We start from the raw sequence: 22,724 nt of genomic DNA, 5'->3' as shown, positions 1-22,724 counted from the left end.
GTGTGATAGCCATTAAGAAACAGAGCTACATTTCCACACAACAGTTTAGCATTCAGCATTTGCTTTGTTGAATTGTTAGAGCTGCAGTAAATGGAGTTGGAGGGCTGAAAATCTACTCTGTGTGTTGATGTGACCTATCTATTGTAAATATGCCAGCTGCTTTAGATCAGGGAAGTAAAATACCCCCTCCCAAGCCGTGTTGTAATACAAAGTGCCAAAAAAGGCAATTTAAGTACTTTGCCGTGTAAATCCAGAAGAAATTACCTTGGAGAGAAGGCCCTCAATTATGCCTCACACGTGACATCTGCATGATAGATAAAAGGCATAATTGATATCATCTTTAGTGAAGAAACCAGAAACTGTTGCATTGTCTAGAGGCTACTGAAAATACGAGGAAAATCTGTTTTTCATTATTTTCATTGTGTATTGTTTATAGAGAGTTTGGTTGTTGACAGCATCCGAGTCCCTAATCTCCCTGCTTTCCTAGCCCTTTTGAGACACGTGCACATCTCAGATCAACAAGACGGCAGTAAACTGGTCACATGCCAGGAACAGGCATTGTCATTAACCAGCCTGAACTGTAAGGCGTCTTTTTTTATTAGTAGTTAAAGTCTGTTGATTGCTTTTTTGATGAGGCACAATACACTGGGTAGAAAAGAAAAAAATAATCTTTTCTGTGAAGTAAAGATGACAAACTGGCTGCTAACAAGAAAGTGTCCTTTCCTGTTTTCCTTTCCTTTTTTTTCTTTCCATTTTTTCCCTTCCTTTTTTTTTTCCTTTCCTTTTTTCCTCTTCCTGTTTTCTTTTTCCTCGTGTTTCTGTTGGAGTAGCAAATACCATTGTGTTGTTACAGTGAAGTTAAGCCTTAATGTGCCAATTTTGTTTCCCTAAAGCAAAAAACTAGGCTATACCTTTATTTCTGGCCAACTGTAGCCAGCTATAGGTTATAAAGGGGGGCAAAAGAGATGAAAAGTGGCCTGGATTGGAAAGATGGTGCTCATCTGAATGTCTAGGCCATCTGCCATGACAAACAGGAAAAGGTGTTGTATGTCATTTGAAAGGACATAAAAGGATGCTTTATGTCAAGCCACTGAGAAGTATTGTATAAACAGTTTGGAAAAACTGAAAGTGATATAAATCTGTTGGTCTCAGTCCTCAAATAGTTCTGGTGAGGCTTCTGTAAACATATTATGAGCTATTTGGGGGAAGAAAAGGTTAATGACGCTGCTGATTCATATCGTGCAAGGCTCACTCTCCTCCTTTCTTCATAATGAATCGGTAAGAATATCGTCGTCTTTCTCTCCACTAAGCTCCTAATGTCAAGGGGTCAGTAGTGATGTTACAGGGTCAATAGGACTCAACTTACATTCAGACAAATGGTAGTCATGTGCTGCCCTAGGAGTCTTTGACCTTTTGGACATCAGTGGTTGTACTGCTTTTATGTTAGTCTAAAGAATTGAAAGGTGACAGCATATGTTATGTTGAAGGACAGTTATGACTTTGTTAAGTATTGTAAAGCAGATATGGAGTATCTGTAAAACAAACTCGGGGACTTCAGTGTACAAGTTAAATAAACTCAAACAGATGTAAATAGCTTCTTCTGGGTAGTTGGTTTTCCTGCAGTTTATTTGTGATTCTTGGCTTTGTATTTATATACTTTCAGTTAGAGAGCAACATATCCATCTACATATCCATCTACTGCTTCTCAAGGCGGCCCATCTATGAGAGGCAGCCCTGTGTAAGTGGAACTGGGCTCAGTCTTCCTTCCAGCCACTTTGCACAGGTTTCCAAATCAGATGTCCTGCTGGGGCCCCTTTTGCATTGATAATGTTCCTAATTGTGTGTGCACAGGGTATAGTCCTGCCCAGACCAAGAAAGCAAGCATTGCAGAGACCAGTGAAATGGTTTGCATGGATCCAGTGGCTAGAGAGGTACGGCTCTTAAAGCAGGTCCTCAGCTGGGGTGCGTGTAGCTGAAACGCGGGCCGGGCCTGCCTGGACAGCAAAGGGGATTCGCAGACCTCCAGGGTAGTATAAGTGGTGCCACTAAGGCATTTCTGACAAGTCTTTCATTGCAGTATCATTCATTCACTCAAGTGCATATGAAAACAACAAACGTTCATTTCTTCCTAAACTCTCTCTCTCTCAGTGGTTGGCAAAGATGAAAGCTGAAATACTGTAGGATTATGTTCTTATCATCGATTTTCTTTTTATCGCTTTCCACCATTCCTTCTTACTGTTGAGGTGCAGAAATATCTTCACAAGCAATGTAATACTTCAGAGTAGAAAGACAAGGTCTGGAATTGAAAGAGTAATATACTTGAATATTTATTTGTTATAACTCCAGAATGAAAATTTTATCCTGAATGAAATATTCTCTTACATGCTCCGTTGGACTCCTTTGCATTGTATACCTGTGCAGACCAGTATGTTCCTTGCAGTGTATAACAGCTAGTTTGGGTTTATAGCAAATTGTGAATGGAAGATTGTCACTTCTCTTGAGTCAGTGAATTAAGTTTTGTTTGTTAATGGAAATTTCACTAAAAAACACTTTTTTTTTTTCCACTTGGAAGCACAAGTAGTTTGTTTAAAGGCTGACAGTCAGATGGGTGAAATCAGCGTTTGAAGTAAGTGGCTGGCAAAGTGGCCTGTGCAATATTAATGTGTTTAGGAAAACCACTGGAAACAAAATGTTTATTGCCTCTTAAATGTATGTTTATATACAGCTTTAAGTGGTTCATCTTCGCCTGTACATACAACACTTGTTTTTCATTTTGTGCTATCTAGAGAGCTACAGTTAAGAAGTCACTAATTTAAAAAATGACATTTTCAACCTGAATGATTGAAATCAAGATGAGCTACTCAAAGGAAGAATAGAGGGGAGATTTTATTGTGTAAAATCTGAGCTATACGTATTAAATACTGACAATAATCTTTTGATTCTTTGAAAAAAATAACTTGACTGTCATATTGCAAACATGTTATTGCTGTGGTGCTTGCTCATCTAGCTCTTCAGAGATGATGAGATGAAATTTCATGGTCATATTTTACATAAGATTAGAGATAGCTTGAAGATAACATCTGTGCCAAAGTACAGTTTACACTTTGTTTTGGGACACCTATGCCAGCTGTATGGTTTGAGTGGCTGTTTCGCAGCGGTTCTCCTTGCAGTCACAGTGGTCAAAGCGGAACCTGTATTGGGACTTAGGCATATTCGGGTATAAGGCAGAAAAACGTGATTTTGGGCAGTTGTTAATGAAGTTAGTTATACAGCCCCAGCAACCCAGAAATGATGAATGTTCAGACTTCTTTTTTCTTTCTTCCATGCCAGAAGAAAGCTTTGGTTTGTAAGGCTTGTAACTGGCAAAACTACAGAATGGCTGGCAGGAATGTGCTTTTTCCTCTTTTGATTGTTCTAGTAAGATAACTGCTATTATTGTTGTTATTATTATTATTATTTCCAACAAAGGTCCTTGCAGTATGTGCAGCTTATTCAAACAACTATTGAACTTCTCTTAAAATTGCTTGCTTGTGGCTTGGAAGTTTGGAGAGTTTTTGCTACTATTGTTTGAAATCAGCATCTCAGTCTTCACCAAACATTTTGTAAAGTTTCTCCAAGTCTTTTTTCCACACCTCTGTGTTAGTTAAAAACTTCCACAAAAAGCTTTAGGGTCCATCCCACCATCACCTACTTCTGAACTAGTCTCCTTAAGTATAGCACTGTTCTATGAAATAGTTCTGAAACCAGTCACAAAATGCAGAGTGGATGCTTCTCTTACAGTTTTCTCATGGTGGTTGAGAAGTCCATGAGCCGATTAACTGTTGGAGCCTGCAAGCACGCTAGGGAGAATGGCAAATGTGTGGTTGAATGCTTCTCTTTAGACCATATACTGCAGGGAGCCATGTCAGAGAAGTGAGTTTTGCATGATACCGTAGATACCATGAGGACTGTAATATTTATGTCTCCTAAAGGAAGGAGCACTACATTAAATGTTAAGCTACTGTAAAAGAAATCCGTCTGCTGTACTTACTGGGCTGGGGAAAAGCTTTCAATAAGTCTCCTTAATATAAATTGACTTTGATTGGAGTATTGTTTTTGTATTTCTTCTGTAAGTGCAGGTTCCTTTTCGGTATAAATAGTCATGCATCCCAAACATTTGAACTGGTATTCATTTACCAGCCCTGTCTGAGAACTGCTATCTGATCAAACCAATATTTTTTAATTATGTACTTATAGGCAGATGGGAGAATAGTTTACAGTCAATGTATGATCTTCTCTGCAAATCTTGGAAAATTGTTTTTTGTTTTTTTTTTTTTAATATTGCCTTATCAGTTTCTTTTTTTTATTACTGATGACTTCATTCTGTTTGAATTCAATGCTTCAGTTTCTTTGGGGTAAACTAATAGATTATGTATGCGATATTTGCACAGTGCTGATTGAATTCAGCTGGTGAGCTTGAATGTGGTTCATATATTCACATAATTGTCAGGAGCCAACTTGAAATTCAGAACTGTTTCACGAGCATTGCACAGGGCATCGTATTCATCTCACATTACTCAGGAGTGGGTAAAACTTTCACGGTAAGCTAGATATGCAGCTCTTTCACAAGCCAATGTCTTTTACATTTGTGCCTGTAAACAGTGATGGAGAAAAAAATGAGCCATTGAGCTCTAACTGTTTCCTGAAAAAATGAAGCTGACATTGCACTGATCATCCCCCTTCTGATCTGTTACCTGCACCTTCCTCACAGATTCTGAACTTGCTGGCCAATTCTGACCAGATTTGACAGATGATTAGATGTTCAAAGGATGCTAAATCAGGTAATTTTCATGAAAATAAGCAACCTATTAGAGGGGTCCAGATGAATGCCCTTGCCCGGGAGAAGCGCAGCAGTGTGAACTCAGTCCCATTATCGGACACCAGAGAACCCACAGGAGAGAAGCACAGGAAATCAGGCTTCACGGAGCTGCTTGTTTCCACAGAGATTATGCTTGTGTTTTCACACTAATCCAGATGGATAACTTTCCATGTGGTGCTATCTTTCATTCAAATGTTCCTACTCATTCTCATGGGGAGGTTTTGTACTTATTAATATGGCATGGCAGAGGTTTGCTGAAGAATAAGCTGTCAGGCCCAATTTATATACAAATATATATATATATAACCTCTTCAGCCAAAATACCTGGAGGTAGAAAGGGTCATGTGGCTATCAGGCCACTGTTTGCGGATGCTAACACTGTTTGCAAAGAGCTGCAGGGAGCCAGCCCAGCTGGAACCAAACCTGCTATGTTGCATGGATTTCAGCATTTCCTTGTCTTAGCTAGTGCTGCTTTGGGTAATGACACTGGCAAAGCAACAAGGATAACATTGCACTTTGGGCCTTATCTGTATTTTAGCAGCCCTAATTAAACTCTTTATCTGTAGTCACAGTTGAAGTCAGGGGATTTCGCAGGTATTGTATTGCTCATGAACTGTGGAGCAGGCTTCACTGTTTTAAGTGATATCCCCCATTAGGTAGTCCTTAACTTGCAAACTGGAGGTGGTTCTCCACTATTTGACAAGAATCCATGCAAGGAATAAAGACATTTATCTGTGAAAAAAGTCATGGGGAAAAGGGAATATACTGTGGGTTTGTTTTTTTTTTTCAATAATCCACAAAGTTTGCGCAAGCTTTCTGCACTGTCTTGGCAGATCATGAGAAAAACTTCCTCTGGAAGAGGTTGGTAAGTCAGCTAGAGAAGCTTGAAACCTCTGGGGCTTTGTAGAGTAGAGGGGCCGGATAGCTTGGGATCCAGGGAAGGTGAGTAATTTGATTTTTCATGGAAACATACTGATGCTGCCAGTAAACACTTCCAGTCCTGCATATTCAGTTGCATTTGCACTCTACGTGGGATCTCTCTCCATTGGTAATTAACTTTGAACCTAATTTAGCCACCATTCTAGACTGCTATTAGGTATTAGAAACTACTTATTATTGAACTGATGGGTTTATGTTCAGTCTTCTCTATGTGCTTTCCTAATTCAGTTTGCTATGCAAATCCTATAAAAGGCTAACCTAGATTCTGGCACATTCATAGTGGAGTTCAGTATGACAAGATGCTCCACAGAGCTCATGAATAAGTTTGTATGTCTATAGCCCTTTGCTGGTGAGGCAGAGTTGAGGTTGCAGATTAAGAAAATACATGAATATGTGCTACAACAACAATGGTGTGAGTTTAGACGTGGCTACAGAGAAATTCTACAACAGTTCCCTGTGAATGTTCGTAAATGCTACTGAGCCATGCAGTCAGTATTTGCCCCAGTGCTGGCCAGAGAAGGGCTGGAAATAGGTCTGGAGGAACATTTAATTTATTAATTTTCATGTGCCGTATTTTATTTTTTTATTTTATTAGAATTCCTAGGGATTTTCAGGATTTTTTTTAGTCCTTTCAGATATAGTGGCGTGAGCTTCCACAGTTGTGCAAGTCCAGCTGTAAGGTTTTGAAATGTTTATCAGGGTCAAAAACCACAAAGATGAACATGTGTTTAACTTGACAAACTAAACTCAGCTAGCTTTACCAAGGCAGCTTGAAGTGTAGCCCAGCATAGAAGTGAGTCTTTGTTGGATTACTGCTTAAATACTACCTTCAAAAAATGGAATCGGGATTTGGTACTTCGCTTTCCCATCTCTTGCCTACCCTGTATTTTCATAGGTGATGTTTTAGTTCTTTGTGTAATTGGGAGTGAGGCTGTTTTTTTGTTTGTCGGTTGTTTTTTTGTTTTCTGTTTTTGTTGTGTGGGTGTGGTTTTTTTTTGGAGATAAACCTTATTTCTTTGCTTCTCTGTGAATATAGTCTATTCTTTACCTTGAACAAATGCAATTCTAGGGAAATTCCACATTTAGCGTGGGAGCAAAAGGAAACATTTTTCTGGCAGCTTATCATCATCATCATCATTATTATTAAAATATGATAGCCATTTATAGCTGCTCATAGGAATGTTAAAAGTTTCCTTGTGCTCCCCCATCTGTCTGCATCCATCTGTTGTCTCTTGTCTTGTACTGGAATTGTTGAGTTCTTTGGACAGGGATAGCATTTTTTAAAAATGTGGATCAAGTTCACAATTAGGAGCTGTATTAATACAGGAAGGCAAAAATATTGGTGATGTGAGCCAGTGGGCACTGTGCGAGTCAAGAGTCAAACAGTCGTGATCCACTTGTCTCAGGTGTGGGAATTGTGTGTGCTCCTGTGGGTATCTGATAAGTGTTTAGATGTGTGTGTACATATGAGCTTTATTTAGCATTTTTTATTTTTCTCAGTGGCTGTGCAGGTGGTGGGAATGCTGATCGCATCCAGAAGTTACGTAAGGAGTACCATCAGGCCAGGCGAGAGGGCTTACCCTTCTACGAGGAAGACGAAGGAAGAACACAGCTGTCTGATTACGACCAGCATTGGGTAGGTCTACAATGTGCTGCAAAGTGCTCTTGTAGCCTTCGGGGTTTGCAGAAGATGTCCATTTGTTTGTATTTTACAGAAATCTTGTGTCAGCCTAACATGATTTTGGGGGGATTTACAGAATTAGAGAAATCCTTAATGCCAGCTTCCTCCACCCCCAAAGAAAACACTGGTAACATGAAAACTTGGCTAAAAAATACCATGCCTGTTCACTGTCTTTGATCTAGGCCCAGGTTTCCTCTCTCCTGGGGTGGTCCAAGATATTCAGTCCTTGCCAAACTTTGTCACATGTGGTAGCATCAAGGCTTTTCAGCAGGATTTATGGTATTCTGGCAGTTCATCCAGTGATTCCCTGGATTAATGACAGCATTAGAACAACAGGCTCTCACTGTGCTTAGCTGCAAAGTGAGAGGGAGGAAATACAGGCATGTCTACCACTGCCCTTCCTTCTGTACATTGGACAATAGCAATCTGACCGTGACACATCCTCACTCACCTTTATAAAGTGAAAAATGGAATAATTTACTCCTTCTCTGTCAAAGGGTGTTAAAATATTTTACTGCCATAGTAGAACTGTTACAAACATACTATTTTCTTGATTTTACACCTAGGAATCGCACTACATAGAGACATGTTATGTACCCTGCTAGAGAAGAGTAACCTGTGGTAGAACCTGAGATTAAGTCAAGAGTGCTGGATTTTTAATGCAACAGCTGTAGTCTATGGGATGACAATTGTGGCTCTCAGCTCTACCTGAGCAGACTTTAGTGTTGGATTCTGTCTCTTTAGAAGTAATTATAATCAGCAAGCATTCAAAAATGTAACTCTGATACGATGCAATTTATGCTAAATTTGAAATTTATTTTAAAAAAGAGACAGAATTATGTTAAAAATCTTAAGAATCTAAATACACCTGAGCTTTGAACTAACATTGTTTTTAATGTCCTCCTAACTATCAGTGCAAATGTTGAAGTGAAATCTTCAGTGATTGGGGTTATAGTCTAAAAAAATCCTGTGTGAGACTAGATTTCATTGCAATCACAGAGACAGAGTTAAAAAGAGTGTTTTTACATAAATTATCATTTATATTTGTTCATTAACCCCAAAAAGTTTTTGTATATATTACTCTGATTCAGGTACCCAAAATTTCACTTTCAGCAAAATAATCTTTCCTTAGAGTTGTTAACTTCAATTTACTGCCTTAAAATTTGTGGTCCAACTTTCCCATTCTTCTTCTGCATAGCTTTTGTAAACTGAACCGAGAATATTCATCAAATGCTTCTTTCTGTTGAAATTGTATGGTGTGTGAAGTGTCCTGCCAGAGGCCCTAGACTGGCCCAGTGGTACCTCTTCAGTAGCCTGAGGTTTTTTACTTCTTATCTGAAACTGATAGAGCTTTATTAATCCTCAGAGGAGGCTGATATTTATGGTCCAGTGTTGTTTCCTAAGATTCACACAGGTTTCTTCCAGGTAATCCTTTTTAAGCCTTTCCTATTAGGTATAATACCCTGAGATTACTGATTTCCAAAGCCTTGCTTTTCCTATGAGGCAAGTTGTCCTTAATCAGAGCAGCTGAAAGGGAGCTCTGAGTATCTCAATCTTGAACTGATTAATAATAGTGGCCAGGATTGTTTCTTTTTGTCCTTCAAATGCAGAATATTTTTAGACGTTTTCTGTTGTGAGGAATTGTACTCCGCTCAAAAATCAGAGTTCACCTTGAGGGCTTTAATACACTGAAGTTTGTTGCTGCAACAGTTCCTCTTGTTGAAGCGGTTTACAAATTTCAAAGACTTCTGGTCTCTTCACTGCAACAATATCATCCATTGATCCATCCAGCCTTGCTTTCACAGGCATGGTCTTTTAGTCTGGAAAATACTGCAGCCATAGCTTGCTCTCTCTTGACTCCTGGCTGAAATACTTGATTCTACTCTGACATATGGTTTTACCCTTAAAATGTATGTTACATCATTCCATTCAAACAAAAACAAAGGAACAAAATTAGAATCAAAATATTCAAAAGAAAACAAATGTCTCAAAGCATCTTGCCAGAAGAGTCCTCAAGATATTTTATAAGCAATGTCATCTCACCTGCCTCAGGCTGCTGACCCTCAGCAGTACTGTGGTAACACAGATTGAACAGCAGCTGAATTTTTCTACCTTTACTCATCAGTGAAGAGACATCCTGGTGACTAATTGCATAATTGCAAATAAAAACTTACTCCAATCTTCAGGACAGTAGGTCTTTCTTTAAAGGGTCAAGAGACAGCTGAGGAGGAGGAAAACCTTCTGGTATAATTTTTCTTGCTTCATACAGGAGATAAGATCACCAGGGAAGCTGCAGCTGGAAAGGAGATTGTGGGTCTCTGCATATATTTTTAATACTCAATTAGTTCTTCTTATGTTTTTGTCAGTCAGCTGTTTTACCTAAGCCAGCTTCTCTATATGATGTCTTTCTAACATACAGCAGCTGCTGTAATCACTACTTACCATCTCCTGAAACATGCAGATAAGTTGGGAAGCAACAGAGGATAATTTGAGAAGACACTATCCTGTCACAAATCAACAGCCTCAGAAATGGACACTGGGTCTTGTCCTCCAAAAAGTATCTGAGAACTCATGAGGCAAATTTCTCTCTGATAAAGCTGACATTGACAAGTGGCCTTTAGCTGACACTGTAATGGGACAGAATTTCTAATAGAAGGGGTATTTCTAACAATCTACTTTTTTTAAAGTGGGATAAATCAAGTTAAAGTGCAGAGCTGGTTGAAAAGCCAGCATTGTAAGGCAAAATGATCTCATGACAGGCAATTGGGATCCATAAATGTTTTAAAAATAAGGTCAAAAATTCATTTTAAATAGGCCTGCTATTCTCTCATCATCCATTCCCCACCCCCTGCATCCATTTTCCAGTCCTCTGCTGTTCTTCTCATCTGTTGCTGGATGAAATTTTTGCTCTTTTGCGCCTTCATTCTGGTCTCCCTTCCCCACAGTCTGTTCTTTTTCTTTTTGTAAGTGACTGAATAATTCAGTTTAGTGTGTCTCCATAAACAGACACATGTATATAGCACTGTCTGTGCTATGGAGCCAGATCCTTTGAAATTCATTTCCAGTTCCTTTGTGTTTTGGTTTCTCATTGAGTTTTGCATCCTTTGGAATCCTCTACACCTGCTCCCGCCCCCCCTTCATTTCAGGTTCACAGCTAGGATAAATGTTGAGCCCAGTTCTACAGGGTGGATCACAAGGGTTAAAGTCAACCTTGGTCAGAGGGTTAACCTAGTTAACCAAAGAACAGGCTTGTGGTGAGTGTAAATACTGTTCAGGAAAAAGAGTGCCAGGTGTTGTTAGTATACTGTGAGATTACCCTAAAATTTTCTGACACTCAGGATGTCTGCTGGGAAGCATCAGCTCAAGACAGAGTGCATACGTATTCATGTCCTAGTAGAACATCAGATAGTGAAAGCACTCATGAAAGTGTTCTGTACAAACCTAATCCTAAGGCCACTGGAGCCTACAGAAAGAGGCAGAATACGTCTATGTGGTATTATCATATAGTGCAGTATCAGTCAGACCCTGAGAGAACCCTATAAGCAATACGCTGCAAGAACTTAGACAGTATCCCTAGGAGTTAGAGAGCCTTTTCATGGAGCACTCTTTTTCAAGGCATTAGAGTCACAGAGTAGTAACAGGTCATAAGAAATACAGAAGGAGCTATGAAGACAAGCTGTAAATTTAGCATGTATGATTTTATTTAAAGGCATTTAAATAATGAGAAATTAATCATCTATTTGAGGATTTACTTGGATTGTCTTAAAGACTTTGTACAAATTCAAGTTACTTAATATCAATTCATTCCTTCAGAGTGGCAGTAAATTTTTGAAATATTCTTTGTAATATACATTCAAGGACTATGTGTAACACAGGCCGCACTGCAAATAATTCTTCACCTGTTAGTGACCACATCAGCTTCACTGTACCAAATTTCATGTTAAGCGGCTGTAAGAGCTGCTTTTTTATTTGCAAATGAGGTTTGCAAGTTGATAAGTAGCCTAAAGATAAAAGCCTCTGGATGCTAACTGTGAACATTTTGAATGAAACAAACCTGTAACGTACTGAGTTTTGTCAGTTCCAAGTCAAGAATATGGAAGAAGAATCACGCCTGTCTGTGCTAAAGGCCAAGTACTTTATTGTGTGCGTGGCAGGGATCCAAGCCTAAAAATCAAACAGAAAAAAAAAAAAAAAAAAAGAGGAACGTTAAGAACTGCATTATTTTTCCATAATGTGTCAAAGGGTTCTATGCTTACTTCAGGATGAGTAAGGAGCTGTTTGTACTTTTCACGATCAATTAATTCCAGGTTCAGGATGTTGCATTTCAAATAGGTTAGGTTCCCAAAACTCACCAGCATTTGTGTTGGACCACAGCTAGAAACCAAAATTCCAACTTCCAGAATAATAGCATTCCTGTCTTCTAGCGCAATGGGAGAAGTGACAATTTTATGTACTTTGTGAAACCATATAGCAGAAACTGCTGTGAATTCCAGACTTTGAGCCCACAGACTGTTAGTCAGTAGAAAACATTGAATTAAAAAAAAAAAAAAAAAGCAATGACTTACTCTGTGTAGCTGTTTTGAAAGCTGTGGATCAGAAGTATTTGAGTATATGTTATTAAAACATATTAATTAAGAGAGGATTTAAAGCGTTCTACTAGGATGTATGATTAGCTCACCAATCACAAACTTTTTGTGGTCACTACTTACCTCTGTATAATGAAGGTTTCAGATTGGGGTATATTCTAAAAAGCTCTTCTAAGCAAGCATAGAGATTTTGAAATTTGCAGGCTGGCTTTGGGGGTAGGTTTAGGGGAAAATTATTTTAGAGAAATCCCTGCCAAACCTCATGTGAAAAATAAACTATTCCAAATGGTAAATGCAAGGAGAGCCAAATTCAATTCCATTAATACTAGTAATAAAGAGTGACTCTTATAACTTGCTTGGAGTCATTCCTACTTACACAAAGGTTAAATTTGGCATAGAGAAACTGAACCAGAGGGGAGTCTGAAATGCTCGTGTCTTCATGCTTAGCACTATGTACACACTCTTGTTTACCAAGGGAAACAGTTCTGGTGCCATATGTCATCTTATCAAAGCCCGCCGGTACTCTTTATACCCTACAATATTCTGTGAATCCCAGAAATACATCATGCCATCTATTCCACGAGGTACCTCATCACACAGCTGCTTTTTGTTTTATTTAAGTGCAGGGGGGTTATTCTGAGACAGACGGACTCTAAGCTTTGCTCTTTCTTCATAGAAATAGCAGGAGGAACTTGGACAAAAGCGGGTGGTGCTGCCAGGCCGCCTGGCTGTGGCTTTTCATGCAGGCTGGCAGCACTGGGAGGTTGCACATTACCACATGCTCCAGCGGTCATGTCCCTTGCAGCTAGCAGAGGTTCTTCTGATCTTGCCCAAATTGAGAACTTGATTGTGGTATCACAGAGACCATGACAGCTGCCACAGATCATGCTGGTATGTTATGAAGAGCCCTAGAGGTTTTCTGTTGTATGTATTTTTCCTAATTTGCCAATATGTTTGGGGAGGCAAGAAACAAATCTCTAATTGGTAATTATATTGATGAGGGGAACGAGTAATTCATGCCATGTAGTGTGGTGAACAATTACTGTACTTGTGTGCAGAGCCTTGGCTCTGCAACTTTTATCCTTTGGGCACAGCTGGATGGGCACAGAAATGGCATTTTCAGAGCTAGGCTTTAAACTAGCCTGTGGGTCTGTGCAAAGGCTTCATTGCAGTTGTGAGCAGCACAATAGCTGGGCCTTTGTGACTTGCTTTGTTTTTGATAACCTTCTGCCAGCGTAGGCTTTAATAGTTTTCTGGATACTTGTTGATCACTCAATAGATACGTGACTGTGTGACCACTTCCCTTGAACATGTGTGCACGCTGTCAGTCTCTGGCCAGCGTCACATGCTGAAGGTGGAAGAGGATTGAAATTTTAACACTGAGCCTTCATGAGGGGTTGCTAAAGCTCCTCCTTTGCACTTTGAACCTTCCCTTGCCCTCAGTGATATGTACTTCTCCATGACAGCTCAGTCCTGACCTCTAGCAAGTCAGTGCCCCACATACCATAGAATCAAATACAGCTGCTCGTGGGCCTGACTACAAGGGAGGAAAAAAGTACACTTCCTTTTAAAATTGACCTCCCCTTCCTCGGGCTATTAGTAAGAGGCCTGCTTCAACTTCTGGAAAGAGGCCCCAGTTACAACAACGCTCATTTTCTTAATCATGAGACAAGTCTGTAATGCCATTTAAATTCATGTCTGAAGCTAAGCACATGCTTAAGGTATTTATTAGATCGGACCTGGAGCCAGGCCTCAGACTTGACCCCTTCATCGGCACAGGCTGAAGGCTTTGCCTTTCCTATCAGGTATCCGGTACATTTATCAAATAGATGCTGACAAGGTTGACTTCTTTTTGAATTCTCACAGCTTAATCTCCCTGGGTTATGTCCTTGTTCGGTATGTTGCTGATTAAAAAGAAATCTCTGCCCTCAAAAATATCGATGATCCAAAGAGTTGCCTAGCTCCTGTTGTCCCAGACAGTATCCTGTAGCCCAAAGATGCTGCTCACTGTCCAGTTCTGCCTGCTCGGGGTAATGTGCCACCAAGACGTAGTTTTGATGAAGTACTGTAGCATTTGTCCATTTAACATAATGGAAAGCAGAATGACCTCAGAGAGGGAAACTGTGGCAGTTGCCCAGAGTGTGCAGAGCAGGGTCAAGCTTGAAAGAAGCTGGGTCAAGCAATACAACTATGTCATTGAGGCTGTTACAGGGTACAGGTCTTTTATTTTTTATAGTTAAGTATGTGACAGAAGCCAGCTGAAATAATGGACTTTCGATTACTTTTGATTTCTGGATTGAGATCTTACATTGTATATGTGTAGCACTTCTCATTACTGCAGCATAGGATCTGAGCTGTAGGTCCTGGGTCTTCTGGAGTTTTGTTGAAGTTCCTCACTGCAAAATGCATTAGAAGAACTGCTTGTTAAATTACATCATAGGCACAGTTTCAGCAGCCAGGGTGTCAGTGTTCTGGTTACGTTGTTGTCTCGCAGTTAAAAACACTAAAAAGTTCAAGATTTCTTCACAGCCAAGGTGTGAAAAGCAATTAGAATGTATCGCTGGGTGCTGGGTATAAGCAATTATCTATGAATATATAAAGGCTCTATTTTTTCTCAACAAACAGGCGACATTGTTATAATTATTTAAAATGAAAAAGAAAGTCACTGACTCAGACATTGAGAGATTGGGCGGATAACTTTATTAGTTCCCAGTCTAGGGTCTGTAGTGCAGATGCTAATCTAATATCAAGATTGCATTAAAATAAAGCACAAAATAGGGGAAAGAGAACTCCATTTACCCAGTAAGGCTGGTGCTGTACATGAGTTTGGTTTTTCTGCTCAAGGCCAATTCTTTTCAACTTTCAGCTTCAACTTTTATTGTTAAAGAACACTTGGAAAAAGGAATGCTAACGCCCCTTTTTCTTGCTCAATATGGGATCCAACTGGAACACAGTCTTTCCATTGAATGTGCTGAGTTTTGAGAAGTTCCGTGAAAGTTAGAAGTCAATCTCATTTTTTGTTTGCTTTTTAAAAAAACTTTCTTTAATGTTCTTGCTTTGATTAGTAAACTGAATTTGTCAGCAGGAATTTGCTGGTACAAGAGTGTGTCTGATGAAATACCTGCATTGTGCAACCTAATCTGAAGGGTTGATTTTGATATATATATACATATTTTAGTCTTTTTAAGACAGTTGCTGTTCAGCTGTATTTATTAACAATAAGAAAGCAAAAGTGATGAAAACTGCTGCTTGGTTTTGCTGCTTTTTCTCTTCAAACAACCTGGCTGCTAAGTTATGTGTCACATTGCCCAATAGTAAGTAGAGCCATTCCAGCTGAACTGTTTGTCATAAATCCTGTATGATAGGAGTTGTTTAGTCTTTTGTAATCCAGGTGCTACTGGGTTGTCTGCCTTCAGAGGACAGTGCTGGCTCCAAGGGGATCCTACTATTCGAGGCAGATTACATGTGAATAATCCGGTGCCCCAGAATATCATAGATTTCATGAAGTAGTATGTTAATTTCAACATGTGTGTTGTGAATACCTACAACTGAGAATGAAGACAGATTTTGGTATCTCTTCTAAAATGTGGTCTGGTGACTAATGGTAAGATTTTTGTGTGTAGTCTTTTCATTTGTTTTCTTGACAGGCTGCAAATAATGGTCGTCAAAATTACCATTGCAAATAATGCACTGCTGTATTAGGAAGACCAGTGCTGTACGTGACAAGTAATGGCAGTGGCTGTCAAGGAACACAGACTCTGGGGAGGCCTGGAGAGTCTGTATACTTTATACCATCAGGTATTTCAAGAAAAGTCAGAGCAGCAGATACCTAAGTTGAAATTATAACTTTGAAGGCTTGGTATGACTCAAAACAAGGCAAGCAAACGTGGGTTCTGAGGAGATCCAAAAGTTTCTTTTATTATGTTAAGCATGACCATATCACATTATATTCTGTAGTTTGTAATTTGATGATAACTCCTTCAAGATAAGACAGTTTGAAATACATACCTGTGCCTTCTATCCCTGGTCTACCATCATCAAACAAAATCATTCTGACAATCTAAATTCAATCTTTCCTGTGGAATGATTATAGGGGAATTTAACAAAATACTATCTGGTGGTACCCACCAGTGGATCAGTATTAACATTTACATTTGCATATGAAGCTAATTTTCAAAGTATTTCTCTTAATTTGCTAGGAAGATACCTGTCAAGTTAGCAATTAAACTGTAATTTGGTCACTGAGGTGTTTACACGGATTAATAGATCTCTCCCTTCAGCGTATGCTCCTGAGTTAGAAATAATAGCTATACTGTGTGGTAGCATGACCCCACTTGAGTTTCACACACACATGCACAAAATCAAATTCCATCACATTTTAATGCAAATTTTACCTTTGCAAATGATGGCCTGAAAAGAATGAGTTTCCATGGTAACCTTAGGGGAACACATAACCTGTTTATCATAACTTCTCCATGAAACAAGACAGGGGGTGGGGAATATGCTTTGATGTCAGCTGTATTTTTCTGTAGAGATCATTCTTCTCTAGCATGTATAGAGAATTTACCAAAATGCACCCATACTGTCCTAAATAAACTTTTTTCCCTCTCTCAGAAGCAGTTATAGAAAATAATATAGAAGGGCAAGGCAATAGCGGGTATTCAAAACCATTAACCATTAACATTTCAGCTGCTGTCTATAGTTTGACAACTAGGTCAACATTTTGAAAGACCGATCACAAATTACTACATAGAGAGATCTCTTCCATCACTTTCTCACTCCTTGCTTTGCCTCCATGCTTTACGTTTGGCCCTTGAGTATCCCAGCTGCCTTTCAAAGGCACTTTAACTTTTTTGCTTTCTCATTCGTCCACTTCAGTGCTGCAAGTACTGTCTGAAAAATGCATTGAAATATCTCAACTCTCGCATTGTGGGGCTACACCACAAAAAAGGAATGTATTGATTACACTTCATATTCGGTGCTGACTCTCAGAGTGGAGGTGGTAGCTTCTGGAGCTGCCATTAGTGAGGAGTGAGTTTGATGGCTTTGAGCATCTGCAAGGCTGTATTTTTCCTGCAGATGCATAGTAACTCCTGGCTAAAAGAAAGTATGTCTGCAACATTTTTTTAAGGTCATTAGGAGTAAGGAACAGATGTTGAGGTTTTTCAGAATGCTGCTTTGAAGTGCCATTTAGGAGTCAACTGACAGGACTGACCCTATAGGCAGTGATTTTGGGGACTGGAACACAGAAGAACCATTGCCCACAGTTACCCATCTGGTATCCATCTGGTACCAGCAAACAACAGACAGTACCAAATCGCAGAGAAACTGTACCAACTGCTAAATTGGTATCAGCAAGCAAAGAAGGTCGCCACCCAACAGCAGTTGCAAGCAGGAGAAACAATGTCTGTAACATTTACAGGCTGGTATCTGAAGATCCGGAGGAACCTGATGCCATAGCATATGGAAAGCAATTCCCCTCTCTAAGCCTGCTTATGCTGATGTTGTTTGCTCAGTATTAATCCAGGTTTGGGATTTTTTTTTTTAACCATATTGAATTTGCGGCGTGGAGAGCTTTTGTCATAATGCCATTGAAAGAGAGCCTCTCTTTAGTGGCATCTATGCTTAACAGGATTAAGGTGGATTTAATAGCCTGTGCTACAGGCTAACCATTCAAATTCTAAGAATACTGTTCCAGAGTGGTGTCAAGTCACAATAGAAGGAGTTGGGGTTAACTTCTAACTCCGTGACAATTTACTCTGCTCTTTTTCTTTGATGTGAGCTATTCTTGGGGAGAGGTGTGGCAGGGGGTTGTTTCCCAATTTTATAGCCATCTTCGTCTTCTTCCCTGTGTTCATTTTTCCCCTGTCTTCTGTCTTGTCTTCTCTTGCAGCAGTGTGCTGGTTTGTACAGTGGCTAAGTGTTTAGAATGTAATAATACAACAGTGAGAGGTTTACTGCCTCTAGGCGCTACCCCTTCCACTCTTGAGGACCTCCAGCAAGGCATGATTTTATAGACAATGAAAGGCTCTCTCTCCCCTGTGAAGCTGCCTGCCTGCAGGAAGCTTTTCACTGTCTTTTTCCACTACTTGCTCTGCAATTTAGTTCTGTGCACTGCTATTTCCCCCTTCCCCTCCCTCTTTCCTTCCCAGACACACATGCACATACCCCCATGTATGCATTCAGCACCAACACCAGCTGTAGGTAGATGCAGCAAAATGGCATTATCTTGATGTATATGTTAAAAACCTCAAAAATACCCCAAACGTTTTCATTTGCCATCCTCAGCATAAGTGGAAATATTGATCTGCCCCCTGTTTGCTTTCCAGATTCTGACACTGTCATTTCATTTTCCCTAAAAAGAATACAAGCTCATATCTGTGCTGCACAGAGTGGCCATTACACCCTGGCACTGGTGCCAAGAACTCTGCTGACTTAGCTAGAGAAAGATGCTGAAAGCCCCTGACTTGGAGAGAAAATTCAATTCAATTTGCTTCATACAGTGTCTCTCATGAAGTATTTCAAAATGCCTTATATCAGGAGATAACATAATGAGAAAATGCTTTAGAGAACTGGGATTCAGATAGCAAGACAAAATGATACACAACAATGAACTGGAGTAAAAGAAAAGACGACTGTCATTTAAAAGCAGTAATCATCTGGATAAGTAGTCTTGTAAACTAATTACAGTGAGAAGAGAAGCAAAGAATGCAAGACTGGGAGGAACAAGAAGCAGCTTAGTTTCAAACAGAGGCTAAGGCAGAGTTTCCTTTGAGGCGGGGGAGAAGGAGCGGTGCATGGTATTGTAGAACAACTACGAGAGAGCCACTTAATACGTACATGTGAAAACGTTTTTTAATGTACGCTCTATATTGCATCACAAATGTATCTCAGTGAAAAGTTAAATTATTCTGTCTGGTAGCTGGGAAGAAATTAATTGCATTGGCCTGGTTCAGTGGAAGAGCAATTGAAATGCCCCCTTGTAGTTGGAAGAATCAATGCCGGTGCGTGCTGAGTTTTTTTGTTGTTTTGCTGCTTTTAAGTTTTGCGCTGAGCTCAAGGGCCTCTGTTTGCCTCTGTACTCTGAGAATAGGTTTGCAAGTGAGGGTGTCGCAAATCTGGTGCTCATTAAAGACAATTAAGAGGTAAAATTAACCAAAACATATTAGACGACTAATGGAAAAAGAAGCCACCCACAGAGAAGGACACAGGCCAGGAAATGATCTCATTTTGCATGGTCAGAGGAAACCATAGTCCTCCTGCACCAGGGATCAGGGATCACGGAGTTAAGGTTCAGAAAGCAGAATATTATCTTTGTGGGGCTGTGCAGTTTTGGCTTCACCTCCATCTCTGCTATTTTCTCTCTGCTTTCTGTTGTGAGATACAGCAAATGCTGAGAGCTTGTTTTCTACTGAGCTAAGGCAATTGCCATGTTTTTAAACTGTTATGGGAACAGCCTGTTTCCCTTTTAAAGTTCCCATCTGTGTTTGTATTTCCCTCAGTCTATTGCCTTTATAGAGAATTTTCCTCTCTCTAAATCTAAACCATTAGTTTCACCTCCTTGAACAAGAGGTAGGACATTAGTGAGAACTAAATCCTGAGATAATCAGCCTTGCTTAATTCCAGCATGGAGCACTGCTGTCATCAGTGCTTCTGGTGCTTATTGCATAGGAAGAAGGGACAATGACTGTAAATATGTACATCTGTGTATATATATATGTGTGTGTGTGTGTATAGAGATAGAAGGGGAACATTTAATTGCCTAGCGATCTTGACTGACCAAGTATTGTTCAGCCCTCATACAACTGATTTTCTAAGTGAAATTTTTCAAAACTACTCACCAGCACAGCCAAGATCATCAGTAACTCTGCAGTGTGCGTCTGTGTTTCTTATGGGGAAGATGAAGGATGGTTTGATTACTGTCTCTTTTTTTCTTTTAGACAAGGATGTTTTTCTCACCCAAGGGAAATGCATTCTAGCAGCATGAACATAACTATTAATCAACACTTAAGCAATAATCAGTGAATGAAAAATGATGACCAGAAACTGAAAATGTACTTGCATAACTATTTTGGCACTTTTCCTTTGAGATCATGCCCTTGCATTTTAACATGAACAATTCTTATAAAATTAGTGCTGATATATTCCAAAAGGCAGCGATTTAAAAAGCCAGCACTTATTTTTCAAGTTAGAAAAAAAAAATACCAGCAGTGAATGATACATTAAGATCTGCATAAGTAACATTACAAAGCTACTCAATAATGTCTGAGATAGATCCTCAATTGATGTGAACCAGTAATACCTTATGGGGTTACTTCGGAGATGTACATGCCAAATTCATCCTCACTAGAATGCTGTGTTCAAGTGTGTAAAGACATGTAGAGGATACAGAGATGTTGACGTTTTCCCTGTGTATTTTCACGCAAAAAGGAGAGAGAGCCATTGAGAGATGCAGGTGTATGTCAGCTTTGGGAATTCCTCCAAGAAGAATCAAATGCTATTGAAATTGAAACAAACCACTCTCATCAGTATTTAACATGCTTTCCTGAATCAGGGCCAAGGTATGTGGTAGCACCCAGCAGAAACCAAGGCTGTGAGACCCTACTAGGACTGCAGCAATACCTTCCTTCAGCTCTTGAAGTTGCTTTTTGACAGTTAGCCACAGTTCTAATAGCATCAAGTGTTTTATGGGGTAATCTTAATACCAAACCATTCTACCAAATGCTTAGAAGTGAGTGTGCATGTGCATGTGCTCAAGGGAAAGAAGGCTCAACATTTCCTATGACTGAGCCCAGAAAACAGAACTTCAAAAGTCTGTGAGATCATGACTTGGGCAGTGAAGTGGCACCCACAGCAATTTGTTGGTTCACCTTCCAAAATACCCTGTATTTTCTCTTGACAAAATAATAATAAATTTAAATTAGTTGCCAGACTACCCAAAACAAGCTTTCAAAGCATCAGACCATGATTTGGGGAGCTCTTACAACTATACTCGCAAGACATCTGTAAAATGGAAGGGGAGCAGAACTACAAGGTTTCTCAGGACCTGCAGCGCTAGGAATGCATTGCTTCCTTCCCTAGTTTTGAAAACTATTCTATGTGGAAATTAAGTATGTAACAGGGAAGCTGAAAGTGTTCTCTGTCCAGTGGAGGTGGTTTTGAGGGTTCCTATGGAACATTTCTTGGATTGCCATTGCAGCCACCTAATGAAGAAAAGCACCACTAAGAGTATCGAAAAGAAGCATTAAAGGTGCTGTCTTATATCTAAACAATAGTAAAGCAGTACTGATGGGCTCATATAACATTAGACTCCTCTTTGAGGACTGCTTCTGTCATTAAAATCAATGCAACTTAATTAAAGCAAATTATAGATAGATACATCTATAAATAAGATATTAAAGTGTGCTGCTGAATATGATAATTGCTGCATATTTAGCAATCAGCGTGTGTGTTCTGCTTTTGCCAGGAGGGATTTCTTTCAGTGGAATCAATGGAGCTTTATTAAAAACCATCCAAATTAGAGGGAGAAATGATGAGTGTTATAATAACGCAAAATCACTGTTTCAACTTTCATTGCAAAACCAGGAAAGCAAAATACATCCCTCTTTGTGTATGTAAGGAAAACATCAGGAAAATTCTTTTGAATTGTGAACACTGCTAGAATTTTTAATTTTTACCTTTTGATGCAAAACATAAAAAAGCTGGATGGAGGAAAACATGTTTTCTCTGGAAATGCTGGAGGTCTTGATGGGTGGGATAATTAGGATATCATAGCAGCAAGCAATTAAGAAGACACTTTCTATCAACTTCATCCATTTCACATGGAACATACAGTTCACTGCCTTACATAACCCACCTCTGTTTTAATAGCTAAAGAAAGTCTTAGTGAGTCAAATCATCCTCTTAAATTCCACTGGCAATCACTAGATCCAGGCAGACTGTTAAAATGCAAGAAATAAAATGGATGTATTTTGATACTACACCTGTGTGTGAAACATTGAGACCAGGGTGGGGAACAAACCCACTTTTACCTCTCAGTTTTTTTCTTCAGTTTTCACTTAATTGAAAACAAAAACCAACTGTGTCTCAGCAGAGGGGAGACCTGAAGGTTAAAGGGCAAATTCCATTATACCATGGCTCTTTTTGGCATGCTGAATCTCAACCCATGTGATTAGAAACGCTCACTGACAAAAGAAGAGCTTTGAGAACAGAGGTCAAACCAGCATCTGAATCAAGTCCTTTAACAGATGATCACAAGACTATTGAAAAATGTGCTAAGCAATGCAGCAGTACTATGTGCCATGTTTATACACAGGTTTGCAGGCAAAAGGCACTACTGGGTGGGATTTTCAAAGCACTTGGGTGATGGCAGAGCACATACCTCACTCTGCAGGCTTCCTGGGCTGGATCATGTCTTTCAGTGCTTGTCAGTCATATAAAACAGAGCAGTAGTGTCATGCCATTTTTTATGGAGAGAAAACCAGAATGCACCAACTCCAGTGATGTTTCTGAACATACACAGTGAATCAGTAAAAAAAAAAAACTTAGGAAGTCTCAGCTTCCTTATCTTCATAAGCTCTTCCTGATCTCCTGTAATTTTAGGTAAGTCAGGCATGACTTAAGTGGAGTCAGCAGTACTTTTCCTTGGGTTCACAAAAGT

At 39.5% G+C, this 22,724-nt stretch overlaps 1 protein-coding gene across 2 annotated transcripts in view; it reads left to right on the top strand.

Moving 5' to 3' along the window:
- Positions 1-22,724, top strand: part of PARD3B (par-3 family cell polarity regulator beta) — a 401,278-nt gene that overhangs the window by 343,156 nt on the left and 35,398 nt on the right. For both annotated transcript variants that reach the window (XM_040560832.1, XM_040560833.1), the window contains one exon: positions 7,298-7,433. In XM_040560832.1, the coding sequence (XP_040416766.1) occupies positions 7,298-7,433 (136 nt within the window). The remainder of the gene's footprint in view (positions 1-7,297; positions 7,434-22,724) is intronic.

This window comes from Cygnus olor, chromosome 6, assembly GCF_009769625.2.
Source record: "Cygnus olor isolate bCygOlo1 chromosome 6, bCygOlo1.pri.v2, whole genome shotgun sequence".
In the NCBI taxonomy this organism is placed as follows: Eukaryota; Metazoa; Chordata; class Aves; order Anseriformes; family Anatidae; genus Cygnus; species Cygnus olor.
Note: the sequence above shows the minus strand (reverse complement) of the source record. Positions and strands in the feature narration are given on the sequence as shown.